The sequence below is a fragment of the Typopeltis vanoorti genome, chromosome 4, assembly GCF_054136105.1.
Source record: "Typopeltis vanoorti isolate ZY-2024b chromosome 4, IOZ_Tvanoo_1.0, whole genome shotgun sequence".
In the NCBI taxonomy this organism is placed as follows: domain Eukaryota; kingdom Metazoa; phylum Arthropoda; class Arachnida; order Uropygi; family Thelyphonidae; genus Typopeltis; species Typopeltis vanoorti.
In genome coordinates, this window is record NC_143552.1 from 90,669,728 (window position 1) to 90,687,191 (window position 17,464).

General features: G+C 35.0%; 1 protein-coding gene across 8 annotated transcripts in view; it reads left to right on the forward strand.

Annotated features, from left to right (window-relative positions):
• Window positions 1–17,464, forward strand: part of LOC150107493 (jouberin-like) — a 422,644-nt gene that overhangs the window by 226,944 nt on the left and 178,236 nt on the right. For all 8 annotated transcript variants that reach the window (XM_090391911.1, XM_090391912.1, XM_090391908.1 and 5 more), the window contains 2 exons: window positions 3,414–3,560; window positions 7,599–7,653. In XM_090391911.1, the coding sequence (XP_090248037.1) occupies window positions 3,414–3,560; window positions 7,599–7,653 (202 nt within the window). The remainder of the gene's footprint in view (window positions 1–3,413; window positions 3,561–7,598; window positions 7,654–17,464) is intronic.

Consider the following 17,464-nt stretch of genomic DNA (forward strand, 5'->3'; position numbering starts at 1 on the left):
TTTTGTACTTGTTAATATTAATGGAGGATATCATCATCGTACTATATTGGTTAGGATGCAAGGAATGACTGATATTAACTGAATGCTCTCTTTTCTGATAGAGATTCTATGGAGTATATATATATATATATATATGATCTGGACGTGCCCATTTGTGTTATGTTATGTTATGCTAGTTATTTCTGTTATGTTAGTTTTTCTATTTTCCCAATTTTTATTTTCTATATAAATACTCTTGGTTTGTTTAGTTTAGATGGAAAGTTCTCAGTTGATCTGCTTAACATGTCTAGGATAAAAAATTGTTTTACATTGTGATTCTTTTAGGACCATTGGGACAGCTCATAGAAGACAGATTTCATGTCTTCTGTGATTTCATATTCTCAAGAATTTTGAAAAGATTTTTGGTTATAGTATTCATCCATTGCCATAGTCCATTAATAATGCAGCTCTCAATTTTTCTTATGATCTGTGGTTGAATTCATAGATCCTAGTTCTGATGGAATTTCTCCAAGCACCATAATATGCCCCGTTTATCTCATTTAACTTTTTATTCTTGTAATTATATTTTCTTTAGGACCTGCTTATCATGTATCTTTTTCCTTACATATTCATTTCTTTACATAGTCTGAATATATCTTCAGTAAAAAAATCCAACATGCTTTTTATATCCTCTTTCAACATAATCCATCTCTAGAATAACTTAAAGTAGCACATCAGACTCTACTTGCATATTCACAACGTTTAGTCTTATTTTCAGTGAAATTGCAATTTTTTTCATAATGGAATCAGGTTCTGTAATGCTTATGTCACTTTTACTATTCTTGTTCTTACATCCAGTCTAGATCTTTCATTTCCATAAATTATGCTGCCATGGTAACTGAATTTTTTCAATTTGTTCTTAATCAGCTGGAATATTAAATTTTGATTTTTACTTTTTCCAACCAGTACTCTCAGTCATACTCTTTTTCTTTGTTTAATCCATATTTTGAAATGTTTTATCGGCCCTATCATTCATTTCTTTTAGCTTTTCTTTACTTTCAGAAAATATTGTCTGTAAATCTTGTTGAATTTTCTTCACTTATATATATTTCATTCTTCCAAGGTCTCTCTAATAACATATTTCAGAAAACAGTTAATAAGAGGATGGGGGTGGGTAGGAGGATGCTATATATTTCTGTCTCACTCTGCATTACACATAGTTTCACCTTAATTTCAGTTGTAATTTCAATTTTTTAGTATTGAAATTTGGTAAGTGGTATTAGTTTGCTAGTGGTGCAGTTATAGGTTTATTATTTTTTCTAAAGCTTTATGCCATATAGAATTAAAAGTTCTCCATATATATATATATATATATAAACAAACTTGTGTTATAATATTTTATCATTTTCACTGCACGCTTCTCCAAGCAAGTTTATTGTGAAAATGTGTGCTATTATACTTCTCTTCCTTCTGAAAACTTTCTGTTCAGGAGTTTTTTGCTCTATGGACTTACAGGACTCAACCTATGTTCCTCACATCTTTTTTTTGCTCTTTTTTTTGGAATTGGTAATAAGATTCATGTATTCCATTCTTTTGGCCATATGTTTGTGCTCCAAATTTCTTGATATATTTTCCTATGTTCATCAGCATTGTGATTCCTACCATGGATAAAATAGATATTAGTAGCTACTTCTCTTTCCATGTGCCATTTAATCTGTTGTGTCTTTTAATTCCTTAATGGAAGAATCAATTAATAGATTAGCTGTATTGGATTAATCATTCTATTTGGCATTTTCTGCATCTTAACATATAATATATTTCACAAATTTAGTTTTACAGTAGAGAATCCCTTAATCAAAAGCACTAATAAAATGTTGAACATAAAGACTAATGAACAGTATTTGCCATTGAAAGTTTATTTTTCACTTGGTCAGACTATAATAAATTTAGTTTAATCCTTTATCCAAGTGTGTGCAAACAAAGTTTGTGCCTGAAAGTATCTTCAGGACTGGGGTAAAGTGGTACAACACCAGGCAACTCCTTGCGAAGGTGGAGCAAGCTACCAACACTCCTATCTCAGTATCTCCCAAGTGTTGTACCACTTTACCCCAGTCCTGAAGATACTTTCAGGCCCAAACTTTGTTTGCACACACTTGGATAAAGGATTAAACTAAATTTATTATAGTCTGACCAAGTGAAAAATAAACTTTCAACATCTTTCTCTAAATCCAGAGTAATTTAATAAAAAGATGGCACACCGTTTGGCAGCTCCTATAGGAGGAGATGACCTTGTTTATGCTTCTGCCTGGTATCTCCACTTGGGCCTGGCTCCCACTGAAGAGACCTCAGTAAAGCTCGAAACTAGTCTGGGTAGTGGCCCATCCCTTAATGCATAAAATTATACATATCCGCAAGGAGATGTGTTTTGCATTATGGGAGATACTGAGATAGGAGTGTTGGTAGCTTGCTTCACCTTTGCAAGGAGTTGCCCGGTGTGTACCACTTTACCCCAGTCCTGAAGATACTTTCAGCCGCAAACTTTGTTTGCACACACTTGGATAAAGGATTAAACTAAATTTATTATAGTATTTGCCGATAGTGCAATACCAAGGCAATTCTTTCTAAAGGTTGTATTTCTTGTTTGCTTTTAGTCACTTTTGAAACTTTTTTAAGTTGCATAGTATTTTGTATTTTTAATAATTCCATGCCATAATAGAGATACACAAAACTAAAAATTCATATTTTCTTTGTTTTTGAGGTACATTTCCCTAGGTCAAATTTCTATTTCTTTGCAATTTTATTATATCATCACCATTTTTCCTGAAGCTGTTCCAGGCATACAGACATGCTTGTACTGACAGCTACTCTACATGGGAAGGAATGGAGGTTCTTTCCTCAGGTAATGGGAAGTAAATAACAAATGAACTATTTTATACTTTTACGTTAAAAAAAATCATAAAGCACAATTTTATGTTGAGAGTAGAATTATGTTGAATCTTATCAGAAAAATCCAAGTCTGGTATGACTACAACTTGAGTGAATAAAATGTTTTTCTGATATTATTAAACTCAGAACAATTAGTTGATTATCAAGATACTATTAATTTGATATAATTGTTGTAGTGATATATATAGAAAAAGCAACATACTAATCAGTAATGGATTAATGTCCATCATTAATTTATTATTGATTTGTCTGTAAGAAATGAAAGTATCAGTTAAATTTTAGAATTTGTTCCCATGAATATTTTGCCTCAGTCAGTTGGCTCTACCTGATGTATTATTCTTCAGTTTATAAATTAATATGTTGAAATTTCTTTTGACATTATTAATGGCTATCCATGCTTTATCTCTATTAAATTTTTGCATTTTTATAAGAAATCTTAATTATAATAATAATTATTATTATTATTGTTATCATTATTATTATTGCAGTACCTCATCAGCCCATAGAAATAGCAGTTTTCTTTCGGAATGGACTAGGCTACCTGGACAAGCATGCAAAGTTCCTAATAGTTTCATGCTGACTCTAGATAATCACTCTCAGAACTGTTTAGTTATAAAATTTTCAAATGATGGAAAGTAAGAATAACTTATTTTTGATTAAATGTAAGCCATTTGAATAAATATAGTTGTTCTAGCATCATACATGTGTTATAACAATTACTCCTTATGTCAGTATTTCTCAAAGTGTGCTACACATATACCCAGGAATATGCAACAGGTCTTTTGAGGATACAAGGCACTTTTTTTAATTTAATTTTTTTTAATTTTTATATTTTTGTTGACATATTGTTGCAGATAAGTGCAAGTGTATTCTGTAATTAATTTTTCAATAATTAAAAAATCTAAAGAAAGTTTTGAAGAAAATCTATCTTTTGGTTTGTATCGACTGACCTTAGGGGCCATGCCTAGTTGACAGCACATTTACATTCCAAATGTATAATTAAAACTGTTTAAAACTGTTTAAAACTGTACTTTATAATGGTCTTCATTGTTTCACTATCCATGCATACATCTATACATGTTTGATCGTTTGTGACTGTTACTTTTTTAGCAGTGTTGTTGGGTATTAACAAATCTTGAAGTGCAGTCTAATAATAATCTTAAAATATTTAATTAATATTACCAACTCTCTTTTTTATTTCTTAAACTTTTAATATGGGTGATCACTAGTTAAAAATGGAATGTTTGAAACCCACAATAGAAAATAGTGAAGGAAATGAAAATGATTGTGATAAATTGTATTAACTGTAAGAATTAACATGATAGTACATCAGGATTAAATATCTGTAATGAAAGTAATGAGTATGAGCCATTTATTTATGACATGGTGTTAATTATAATACAAATGCTAAAAAAACCTGTATAATTTTTGTGTGAATGAAATATTATTATAGCTTCTCGCAAACTGCTTTTTTCCTGAGAGAAAGAGAGAGAGGTTAAACCAGTGTTTTAGTTTTCTTAAAATAAAAACATGCTAATAGTAGAACTATTAATGTTATGAAGAAGAAGACTAGAATTAAGTCTATTAAAGATGAATTTTGAAAACTTGATAAATATATTAAATCGGTTCTCACTAGACAAGTAATTATAGAAATGTCATATCATCTAATTTCAGTCACATAAATTATTGTTCACCTTCCCTGGGATTCTAGAGTAACTAGTTAAAAATTTTGGGTATATATAAGAGTTATGGTTAAGCACTACAGCTATCTGTTACTATTATCATGCAGACTTCTCCAGGGAGTCTAAGAACTTATTTAGGAAGGGTTTCTGGTATGTCATGCACTGCTTGAATGCTTGTCATATCTCTCCTTGAATATTCACTGAAGAGATACACTTACAACATCCATTGATAGCCCATTCCATAACTCACCACATTCCATGAGTGTAATTTAGACCACACTTTTCATATTCATATGTTTACTAATCTTCATGAATGGCCCTGAATTCTCCCTCCACCTTCCAAGAACTACAAAATGTGATTTGTATTTATGGCTACACATATAGCACTGTCATGGCATAGGTTTTGGAACTTTTCCTCGTGGGAATGATATTAAAAAAAACAAAGAAACTTGTACAGTTCCTTATCAAGTTCTGTTCCTATCAGAACTTCTCTTTTCTGTCTATTACTCAGGCATTGTCATCATCAATGATTAAGTTATTATTTACCTCCTATCAACAATTTTTCTTTGAATTACTTTATTACTTGTCAGCACTCTCTTTTCACTACTGAGTGCAGACATTATTTTAGTCACTTTCATAATCTGTCTGAGCCTTATTGCACATGCTTGATAAGTCCAGACCAGACAAACAAAAAATCAAAAAATAATTTTTTCCTCATAATAATTTCTGTGATAATACTTATTCCTATCATTCACACAGTTACATAACATTGTCACTCTTAGACACAGATTTTCACAGTTTCTCCCATTATAATCTAGTTTCCCTGACTGTATATGTTAGGTGTCATACAAATTAATAATTTCTCAAGACTCCTGATACCTTAGTTGAAGTGTATGCTGTTCCTCTTATACAAATCCATTCTTCCCTCAAACTCACCACACACACACACACACACATATCCAGAAACTTACATCCATTCCTTCTATGCATTGAATCATTTGTCATCATAGCCCTTCTTCTTAATTCATTTCTATCATATCTATGTAATATACTTACGATTTTCACTTTCTCACCCTTCATTTTCACTTCTTCCAACAATTCTTATATATTCTCTCTTATACCGAACTTATCACTAGTTAAGTCTTTTATACCTGCTAGAATTACCATCTCTTTTGCTTTCTTTTCTATTTTTCAATTGTATTTACTGTATTTAAAATTTTTGCTCTGGAAAAGCTTGAAATAATATGATGTCACTTTACTCCATAATGTGGTGTATTCAGATAATAACAGTAGCAACAGTGTACAACCTGGTGTCACACCTAATTTTACGTTAAATCTTCCTTTACTTCCTTCATTTCTAACTGCTGACTTCCAACTCAAATATAGACTATGTATTGCTCAGTATAACTTCCTGTTTACACCATATATTTGTAACATTTTGAAAAGCTTTTCTTTTGGTATCTTGTTTTATGCTTTTTAAAGATGTACAAAAGTTAAATTCAAATCCTTGTTACATTCTACTGATTTCCCAGCAATTTGCCTTCAAGTGAAGAAGACAAATCCTGACAACCTCTGTTTGCCTAAAATGATCTTGTTCTTTACCAAGTTTCTCTTCCACAATTTTTCTAGACTCTTCATGAGTATGTTTGCATAAATCTTACCTGGAACATTCAGTTGGAAAATTCCTCTGTAATTCTCACATTCAGCTTTATTCCCCCCCCCCTCCCCATTTTTTTTTTTTTATAGATGGCTACAATGACTGCTCTATTCCACTCATCTGGAATAGGCCTTTTGAATTATGTAGTGTAGCAACATTTTCTGTGAAACTTTTATACTCAGTATTTGAGTAATTTTGGTCACATTTCAGGTTTTTGATGACTTTTTTGTAATCTCCCCCATACATTATCATAGATTTATCCACCCATTCCTGAATTCGCTCTTTGATCAACTTTTCCAGTACTTTTTATCACCACTCCAACAGGATGTTGGATAAAGTGATGCAGATTACAAGTCTTCAAGCATATAGGTGTACTTGTCACAGATCTCTTGCCACAGTTTGTCGAGATATCCATGTACCTGTGCTTGAATGAAGCTAACTTGCAAGCTGACCTGCTGTAGTGTGTTAATTATGTTTTACTGTTATAACTAAAAACGCTGTCTTCATGCTCCATGGTAGAGCGAGGGTGACCTCTTAGCAAATGTTTGGAACACATTCCATTGGTTTGAAACACTGCTAAGAACCAGAATACAATACTGTGTGAGATTCCAAACTCTCTGGCAATATTAATAATTTTGCAACCTTCTTCGAGCTTTCCAATAATTCTTCCCTATGAATCCATCTAGATGATGTCTTTGAGACATTACAAGATGTACAAATTTGGAACTTTATTCCTTCATGAAAAGAAGGAATTTTTCTTTTCTTCCTTCAAACACATTCACTTAACACAGCCTTTTGCCTTTTATCCTGTTGTGTGCTACCATTTGACCCCAGTTGTGCACAGTTCGAAAATTTGAATATGCTCACTTGCTACTCGAACTTGTCAGTTATACAAATTGCCCACAAGCTGATTTGTCTGAATTTGCAGTTGTAAATTCAGACAAATGGTGTTTGTCATTAGGATGACAAACACTATTTCTGAAGATTGCAACTGCAAATATTTGCTGTATCCTTTGATTGGCCTGGGTGTCCTATCCCTTTCATATACGTACTGCAGTATGTGGACATTTTTGCTGTTATTGAGTGTCGATCTTTACTTTCTCCTAGAACTATAATACCTTTCCATCATTTTTTTTTTTTAATTTTTTAATTTATTTATTTTTAACTGCTAACAAGCTATTTGGATGTTATTTGCTCTTTTATTTATTTATAATTTAGCCTTTGACATGGAAGCATATTAGCCTTTATTAAAATTAGTTGCATATTCAACTTGGTTTTGTGTTTATTCCAGAATATGCATCATATATTTTATTCCTTGTTTTGTCTCCTTTCAGAATCTTAGCTGTTGTATCTGCTTCTAGTGCTGGTTATCAGGTAACTGTTTATGAGGTATGTTATACTTGGCTAATATGTTTATTATTTATAGATTTCCTTTTGGATAGATTCAGGTTATTTATTTTTAGATTATTTTAGTGGTATTAGTTACAGATATCTTAAAAAGATTTTGGACACACACACACAGTGTTTCAGGAATAATAGTAAATATTTTGGTAGGTGGTAGTATAGATAGTATAGATTATTTTGAGTAAAAAAATTCACATAAAACATGTGTCCAATTGCCAACAGCTGTACCTCTGCATCCAATTGGATGCAGAGGTACAGCTGTTTGAAACTTGTACATAAAATGCCGTTATGAGAGATATTAAAGAAAGATAAATGACATTGTTTGAATGATACAAAACATAAATAATTGACAAATAGTATAATTTACAGTTCATAATAAATGTTTGAAAATTTCATCACCAACCTCAGTGCACTTTGCAACTCTTGTGGTAATAGTACGTGTTGTTCTTCTCAGGTCATTTTGTGGTTCATTTATGAGGGCAGCATTATCCATAATCTGAGTGATCAATTTGTCTCTTGTATTCACCTTTTCTTTGTATACTTGTTTTTTCATTCATCCCCACAAATCAAAATCTAAGGGAGTGAGGTCTGGAGACCTTAGTTAACAATGAATGGGACCACTGGTGGCTTATCCATTATTCAGGGAGAGTTTAGTGGTTTAATAGTTTAGAGATATTGTGAAATATTGAGAACTGGACAGCGAGACTTATTTGTGCCTATGGTTTAGAGATATTGCGAGACATTGAGAACTGGATAGTGAGACTTATTTGTGTCTGTTGTCACACAGAAGGTTCTGCTAAGGCAGAAGTGGAGGAATTTTTTGAGGCTTTAGAGAAAGCAACTGATACAATGAAAAAGTAAAAGTTGGTCCTTGTTGGGGATCTGAGTAGCAGAGTAGGAAATGATTGTCAGATATACAAAAATATTTTCGGAAAATTTGGAGAAAAGAGCAAAGCTAATAATAATGGCAAATAACTGTTGGATTTCTGCTAGGGACACGAACTGGTTATTACTAACACCATGTTCCGACAGAAAAATGTGCACAAATTCACATGGAGAGAAGAGTCAAGGAATAAGAAAAGTCTCATTGACTATGTTATTGTTAATAGTGATGTTTTCTCCCTGGTGCAGGACACCAGAGTGTACAGAGGATTTGAAATTGGAAGTGATCACCATTTAGTCTTGAGCAGGATAAAATTGAATTTCATATTGAAAAGAAGAACATGTAAGAAAGTTTTAAAGCGAATGAAAGTTGAGCAGTTCTCAGATGTGAACTGTAGACTAAAATACATAAATATTATTCAAGAAAAAATGAAAGAGTTTGAGAACAGGAACCAAACCTTGGAGATTCAGTGGCAAGTCCTGAAGAAATCACTGATTGATTCAGCCAGAGATGCATGTGGTGAGGTTGTCTGCAAGGATAGAAAAATCAGAACTCCATGGTGGACACAGGAAGTTAAAGAGGCAGTGAAGAAAAAGAAGAAAGCATATGAAAAGTTCCTAGCAAATAAGTCAGCTTGTGCTCTTAAAGAATACAGAGACAAATGTAAGAAAGCTAAACACTGTGTAAAACTAGGTAAACAAAAGTTATTGGTAAGAACATAGAAAATAAATATCAAGAAGGTGGCAAGATATTCTGAAGGTAGTTGAAGAAGCTCAGAAATGGAAGAAAGAGTGCTGTAAAAGGAATTAGAGATGGTAAAGTGACATGAAAACAGGAGAACAAGATATCCTTGAAGTATGGTGTAATACTTCGAAAAATTGCTAAATGAAACAAGCAGTGATGACAGCACAGTGGTAAAAAACACTGACTGACCAAGCGTGCAGTCAGGAATACATATCCATACTTGAAATAGAAAAAGCCATCAAAAGCATGAAATGTGGGAAGGCAGCAGGAGTAGATGGTATTCAACCAGAAATGCTCAAGTATGGAGGTATAAAAGTCTTATAGTGGCTGCACTGCATTGTTCAGAAGGCCTGGACAGAGGAACGAATTCCCGATGATTGGAGTATAGCTCTCATAGTACTCATATATAAAAAGGGAAATAAAACTGAATGTGAGAATTACAGAGGTATTTCTCTACTAAATGTTCCTGGTATGCAAGTATTCTTGATATGTATGCTGATATGCAAGTATTCTTGAGAAATGGTTGAGAAGGATAGTGGAAGACAAGCTTGGTGAAGAACAAGCTGGATTCAGGCCAAATAGAGGTAGTCAGGATCAGATTTTCACTTTACGACAGATAGTTGAGAAATCATGGGAATATAACAAAGATCTGTATTTAAGTTTTGTAGATCTTGAAAAGGCATATGACAAGGTGCCAAGAGAGAAGCTATTCAAAACGCTACAGTTATATGATTTCAGTGGGACATTATATCAAGCAATATTTAGTCTTTATTTGAGTTGTAAGTCAGCAATTAGAATTGAAGGAAGTACAGCAAGAAGGTTTAATGTTAAATCTGTTGTCAGACAAGGATGTTCTTACATCCTCTTTATCCCCTATGTACATTATCCCCTTTGTTATTCATTATCTATATGGATCACATTATGAAGGAAAGTGGTATTAAATCTGATATCAAAATTAGAGATGTTAATCTCAGCTCTTTGCTTTATGTAGATGATGTTATACTTCTAAATAAATCTGTTACAAGTCTGCAAGATTACTACAAGATTGTAGTAAATTGAATAACTGTTGTAATGGATATGGTATAAAGGTCAACATTGAATAGTCAAAGACAATGAAAATAAGCAGGAACATTGAAAATATCAACTGCATTGTGAATGGAGAACCTATAGAACAAATAAAACATTTCAACTATTTAGGCACGATTTTTAGTGAATATGGTAAATTAAATATTGAAAAAGACAACAGAATCAACAAAGCTAGTATGGTATAAAGTCAACTGAATAAATTTATATGGAATAAGAGAGAAAATAGCCAAAACACTAAATTAACTGTATACAAAACATTGTTCAAACCAATTTTAACTTATGGATTTGAGAGCTGGGTCAGAAGTAAAACACTTGACCAAAGACTAGAGACCACAGATATGAGAGTCTTGAGAAAGATTAGGGGCATGAACAGATGGCATCAATGATAATATCATATTAAAAACGAGGATATTAGGAAACAACTTGACATTGTTAGCATCCAGGAATGCATTAGCAAAGCTAATCTCAGGTGGTATGGTAACTTAAACAGAATGGGAGAGGAAAGATTAAAAAAACAAGTGTTTTCTGCCAGGTAGGCTGGAAAAAGACCCAGAGGAAGACCAAGATATAGGTGGATTGATACAGCAAATAGTGCCTTAGAAGACAGAAATGTAATATCTGATAATAATGGAGTCTTGACAGGTAACAGACTGATTTGGAGGAAAATTGTAGATAGGAAGTTCGTAATGATTTAAATTTTTCGTGTAGTACTATCATATTGTGGAGGAAATAAGAGATCTGGGGGTGATAGTGAATAAGGATCTGAAATTTAGTGGACACATAGTCAAAATTGTGAAGACAACACAAAGACTTCTGGGAATGAAGCGGAAGACACTGACTTGTAGAAGTAGGGAGATTCTTGTTCCATTGTATAAGGCTTTGATTAGGCCACACATGGACTATTTTGCCCAGATTTGGTCACCTGGTTTTCCGAAGGATTAAGAGATGTTGGAAAGGTCGAGAGGCGACTGACTAAGGTAGTTTCTAACCTCTGGAATGTCGAGTGTGAGGAAAGATTGAGAAAATACAACTTGCAGAGTCTGGTGGACAGGAGGAACAGGGGAGATATGATAGAGACCGACAAGTTATTAAGAGTTTGTTATAGGATCATTGCTGGAGAGGTTCTATAGAAAATTGTGGGAGATCAGGAACTTCAAGTACCACTGCTTGAAGTACTCTTCCAGGATGTTGAGATCTGTGTTCAAGGTTAATTCTAGGTTGGCAAAGGAGGTAGATTGATGTAGGATCGCTAGGTCATCAGCATACATATACTTGCTTGAGCTGGTGTGTGGTAAGTCGTACACGTATATGTTAAAAAGTAAAGGGGATAACACAGAGCCCTGAAAGAGACCGTTGTGAAGGAATTTGGGCCTGTTCTTTTTTACGCCAATATGGACCTGGATCTTTCTGTTGGAGAAAATGGATTCAAAAAGCTGGAAAGTTTTTTTGCACCTTATAATATTCCTTAGCTTTAGGAGGAGGCTCCTGTTCCAGATTGTGTCATAAGCCGATGTTAAGTCAATGAAAATGGCTCCAGATTTAAGTTTCTTTTGGAAGACTTCAATCTGTGTTGTCAGGGCCAGAACCTGGTTACAGCAACTTCTTCCTGGCCTGAAGCCAGCTTGTTCAATCGGGAGTGCTCTCTCGATGAGTGGTGAAATTCTTTTAAGGAGAATTCTTTCAAAGAGCTTAAAGGTGGAGCAAAGCAAGGAGATAGGTCATAGATTTTTCACATAATTTGGATCTTTCCCTGGTTTGGGCATGGCAATTATTTTGGCTTCCTGCCACAGATTTGGTAGTTTACCAATCATTATAATTTCTGTGAAAAGGGCAGCCACCCATGCTTGGCCTTGTTGACCGAGATGTTTTAGAAACTCAGGGAAGATACCATCCACTTCTGCAGCCTTGCCATTCTTGGTGAGTTTTAAGGCTACCTGTACCTCTTCCCGAGATACTGTGTACAAGTTCAGGAAGCTCGGGCCCGTCTTCAGGATTTGCCTGATGGAAGATTGCACTGTAATTTTCCTGATAGAGCTGGGATATATCTTGGAAGTTTTCGATAAATTATTAGCCATTTGATTAGGAGTTATCTCTGTTGTTTTGTGTGTGTTGTTGGTTCTGCTCCACCTAATTTTCTCAGAAGTGACCAGCTTTTCTGGCTAGATGTGGTGAAATCGAGTTCATGGATGGTTGAGATCCATCTTTTCTTTCTGTTTTTATCCAACGTTGCTATGAGCTCCTTAGCAACAGTTGAGCTTTCATATTTGGCTAAAAGTTCCTCACTTTCTCTACTCCAGCATGGGATGTATTGTTTTCTGTAGCCTCTAGGAATAGAGGCTTTGGCTGCAGTTTTGATTAGTTTAACAAATCTTGGATAGCAGTTCGGAGTGGGTGGAATTGCTCTAATGGTTTGCTTGATTTGTTTCTGAAATGCATTCCAGTTGGACCTATGAAGGTTCCATCTAGCAATTGGTGTTCCGCTGATGACTGGGATTGATGTGCCCGTTTCTATTAGTGTAGGACAATGCTGACTATTAGGGAATCTGTTGAGGATGGTTCTGGTTGTTGGCAGAGGGTGGTCTTCAGAGTTTTTAGAGACTATGTACAGATATGGAGTGTAGGCTCTGTTCCATCTGGCTGAGTGGAGAGTGCCTTCCTGCTTGGCATTGTAAATCAAATACAGGTTATATGTATCCATCCAGTTAACTAGATTATTACTGTCCTGGTTGTTAGAGAAATAGCTCCCACATGGTGTGATGAGAGTTGAAGTCACCAACATAGATAGCAGAGTGAGGTGGTGGCCAGTCCATCTGATCAGGCCAGGATTGCGATGGTGGTTTGTAGACAAATTGTAGATGGTGATATTTTGAACTTTAATCCCTATGGAGTATTCTGCATCAGGTACACATTGCACATTAGGTAATGTCCTTGAGGCTAGGCGGGATGTAGGTTGCCAGGCCATGCTTAGGATGGCACTTATAAGACACGAGAATTAGGCCTGGGATCTTTAGTCTATTGAGGGCTGTGTCGGGCACATGGGTTTCCTGGAGAGCCAAGAAGACATCAATTGCTTTGTCTTTGGCTATTTTGCTGAAGTCATTGGCAAAATAGCCAAACAGAACCTTAATGTAAATACATCTGTGGGATTGGATGGTATACCAGCTCAAGTCTTACTTGAAGCGGCAAAGGAATTTTCAGTTCCCTTGACTATATTGTTTAATTTAAGTCTCAGCTCTGGATTAGTCCCAAGGGGGGGGTGGAAAGAGGGGAAGACAGTTCCATTGCATAAAGGAGGTTCCAAGACTGCTGTTGTAAATTACCAACCGATCAGCATATCAGGAATCGTTATCAAGGTTTTGGAGATATTAGTCAAGAGCAAAATATAGGAATGGATAGATGAAAAATGGGATACTGTATGGAGGACAGCATGGTTTTGTGAAGGGTAGAACTTGCTCACATTTTATAATACAGTGACAGCTGAACTGGATAAGGGTAATGGATTTACAGTGATACTGCTGGACTTTGCTAAGGCCTTTACAGGATACCACAGGGAATTCTAATCAGTAAACTTGGGATGGATATAGGATTTGATGAGATGGATAGGAGGGTGGTTGATGGAGAGATATCAGAGAATAGTTTATTCAGGAGTAGAGTCCAAAAGAAGGCCTGTTACTAGTGGTGTGCCATAGGGTTCTATTCTTGGACCACTGCCATTTAATTTGTTCATTAATGATATAGGAAAGGATCGGAGAGGAACTGTTCATTTATTTGTTGATGATGCAAAGTTGGGTAAAGCAATAGTGAATGCACATGATGTCAAAATTTTGCAGGATGATTTGGATAGATTGGTAGTCTGGGCTAATGCGAATGGATGTCAATTTAATGTAGAAAAGTGTAAGGTTATGCATTTTGGGGTGAAAAAATTAGCAGCAGTATATCACATTGGTGGAACTGTACTCCAGGAAGTTGACAAAGCCAGAGATTTGGCTGTATTGGTGGATAGGGAGTTGAAGTTTAGGGAGCACATAGCAAAACTGGCTAAATCAGCTCATCAGATCACTTGGTTACTGCAGAATACTTTGACAAGCAGAGATAAGCAAGTTATTGTTCCTCTTTATCGAGCCTTGAGAAGACCCATCTTGACTACTGTGCCCAGATCTGAGCCCCTGGGTTTCTTCTTGATGGGGAGGAGGTAGAGAGGATCCAGAGGCGAGTGACCAAGATGATAGCTGGTGTATGGAATGAACCTTACAAGAACAGGTTGAAGATCTGTGGGTTACAGAAATTGGTTGATAGGCGGAAAAGGGGTGATATGATTGAGCATTTAAATTACTGAAGTATTTTTACAAGATTAATTCAGAGGAAATTTTTCAGAACAGGTTTGGTGATGGGAGAACTAGGGGTCCACCCATGGCAACTGAGTAAGAGTGTAGTTAGCAAGGGTGTTAGAACTCGGTTTTTTACTTGAAGAGTGGTGAATGAGTGGAATAAGCTGCCAGAGTTTGTTGTGGGTGCCATGACTTTAAATGAATTCAAAGCAAAGTATGATAGATACTGTGCGAATGCCGAATAGTTGTTCTTGATATGATGTTTAGGGCCTCCCTCGATGAGTCTAAGGACTCCTTGGAGTTACCCGTAATAATAATACTGCTACCTACCAAAATATTTATTATACCTCCTGAAGCATCCTGTATGTATATATACACACACACACACACACACACATACACACACACACAAACTGGATTTATTATATGTAGATGTTGAAAGTTTTTTCACTGGCTTATACTATAAATTAAAGATGTCAAGAAATTATATTCTTGGTTTAATCCTTTATCCAAGTGTAAGCAAACAATGTTTATGTGAAGTATCTTCACAACTGGAGTACTCGTATATGAAGGCTAATAACCTCACATCAATTGCCTTAGTATGCCATAATGCAAAACACAGATGTGTTTTTCTTTTCAGATGTGTATAATGCAGTGCAGTATACACATCTGAAAAGATGTGTGCATTATATATATATCTGAAAGGTCAAAACCAGACTAGTTTCGATCTATATCGAGGTGAAAAAGTAAAGGGGGGGGGTGTTTATCATATGCCTAGAGTAGTTAGTATAGGGGTGTAAGAGAGCCTGATAGTATTAGGAGAAAGAAAAGACAGATAGTATAAGAGATAGAGAAAGAGGCCTGAGCTCTTTTATATCATCATATAGCCAAAGGCTATCAGTTTTCCTTTTTCACCAGTATCATGCAGATGAACAGCCAAAAGACCAGTTGAAACTAAAGCACAGAGATGACTGATACCCAGGTGGTTAGTCTTCTCTGAGTTTAACCGTCTTGAGTTGGCCTTCTCTGTCTGGGATTGCTCTCATGTAATCCCTGCAATTTACCATAAACATTGAACTGAGAGGATGGAACCATTTAAGAAACCTCTCACAGTAAAAATAGACAGAATTTTATCTTCCTGCTGGTGAATATTGCATAATGTGGGTGGTCTACACCACCTAGCCAAAAATTTGATATCTCCTAGAATGCTTCTTTCTAAATACAAAAATCTCCTGACTGAACAATAAAATTTCCACAATACAGTATTGTAAAGCATTTTCATGTCATATTTTCTGATATTTGCTGATTTTCAAATCCATATTCTTCCTAACTTTCCATAAATGGTATTTTAATTCATTAATTATAAATATCAAAATTCTCTTCCCATTGATGACAAGATAGTGGGTATCATCATCAAATTCCTGCCATGTACCCTCAAAGGATGTACAGGATATGATAGTACTACATGAAAAATTTACATCATTACTAACTTCCTATCTACAATTTTCCTCCAAATCAGTGTATTACTTGTCAAGACTCCAATATTATCATTATCAGATCTTATATTTCAATCGTCTAAGGCACATTGTACCATATCAATCCACTTATATCTTGGTCTTCCTCTGGGTCATTTTCCTGCCAACCTGGCAGAGAACACTTGTTTTGCTAATCTTTCCTCTCCCATTCTGTTTAAGTGACCATACCATCTGAGATTAGCTCTGCTAACACATTCCTGGATGCTGACAATGTCAAGTTCTTTCCTAATATCCTCATTTTTAATATGATATTGCCATTGATGCCATCTGTTCACGCCTCTAATCTTTCTCAGGACTCTCATATCTGCGGTCTCTAGTCTTTGGTCAAGTGTTTTACTTCTGACCCAGCTCTCAGATCATTAAGTTAAAACTGGTTTGAACACCATCTTGTATACAGCTAATTTAGTGTTCCGACTAATTTCTCTCTTATTCCATATGAATTTATTCAATTGCCTTCCTACCATACCAACTTTGTTGATTCTGTTGTCTATTTCCATATTTAATTTACCATCTTCACTAAAAATTGTGCCTAAGTAGCTGAAATGTTTTACTTGTTCCACAGGTTCTCCGTTCACAATGCAGTTGACATTTTCAATGATTCTGCCTATTTTCATTGTCTTTGTCTTTTTATTGCTAACCTTCATTCCATATCTATTACAACAGTTATTCAATTTAGTCAGGGAATCTTGCAGACTTGTAGCGGATTTATTTAGAAGTATAACATCGTCCGCATAAAGCAAAGAGCTGATATTAACATCTCCAATTTTGATATCATGTTTAATACCACTTTCCTTCATAATGTGGTCCATATAGATAATGAATAACAGAAGGGATAATGTACATCCCTGTCTCACACCAGATTTAACATTAACCTCCCTACCGGCCAATGTGGATGAAATAGTGACACCCAATTGCACTTCTTATGCATGTTATTCAATGGGTTTTAGAGCTTCGTATCCAGATTTAGCTCGACGTCTATAAATGTCGTGGCCGGTTGGGGGGGTTAAACCAACTTCCTGTGCTTTCTTCAATTCTAATTGCTGACTTACAACTCAAATAAAGACTAAATATTGCTTGATATAATGCCCCATTGACACCATATAACTGTAACGTATTGAATAGCTTGTCTCTTGGCACTGTGTCATATGCCTTTTCCAAATCGACAAAACTTAAATTCAGATCTTTGTTATATTCCCATGCTTTCTCAACTATTTGTAGTA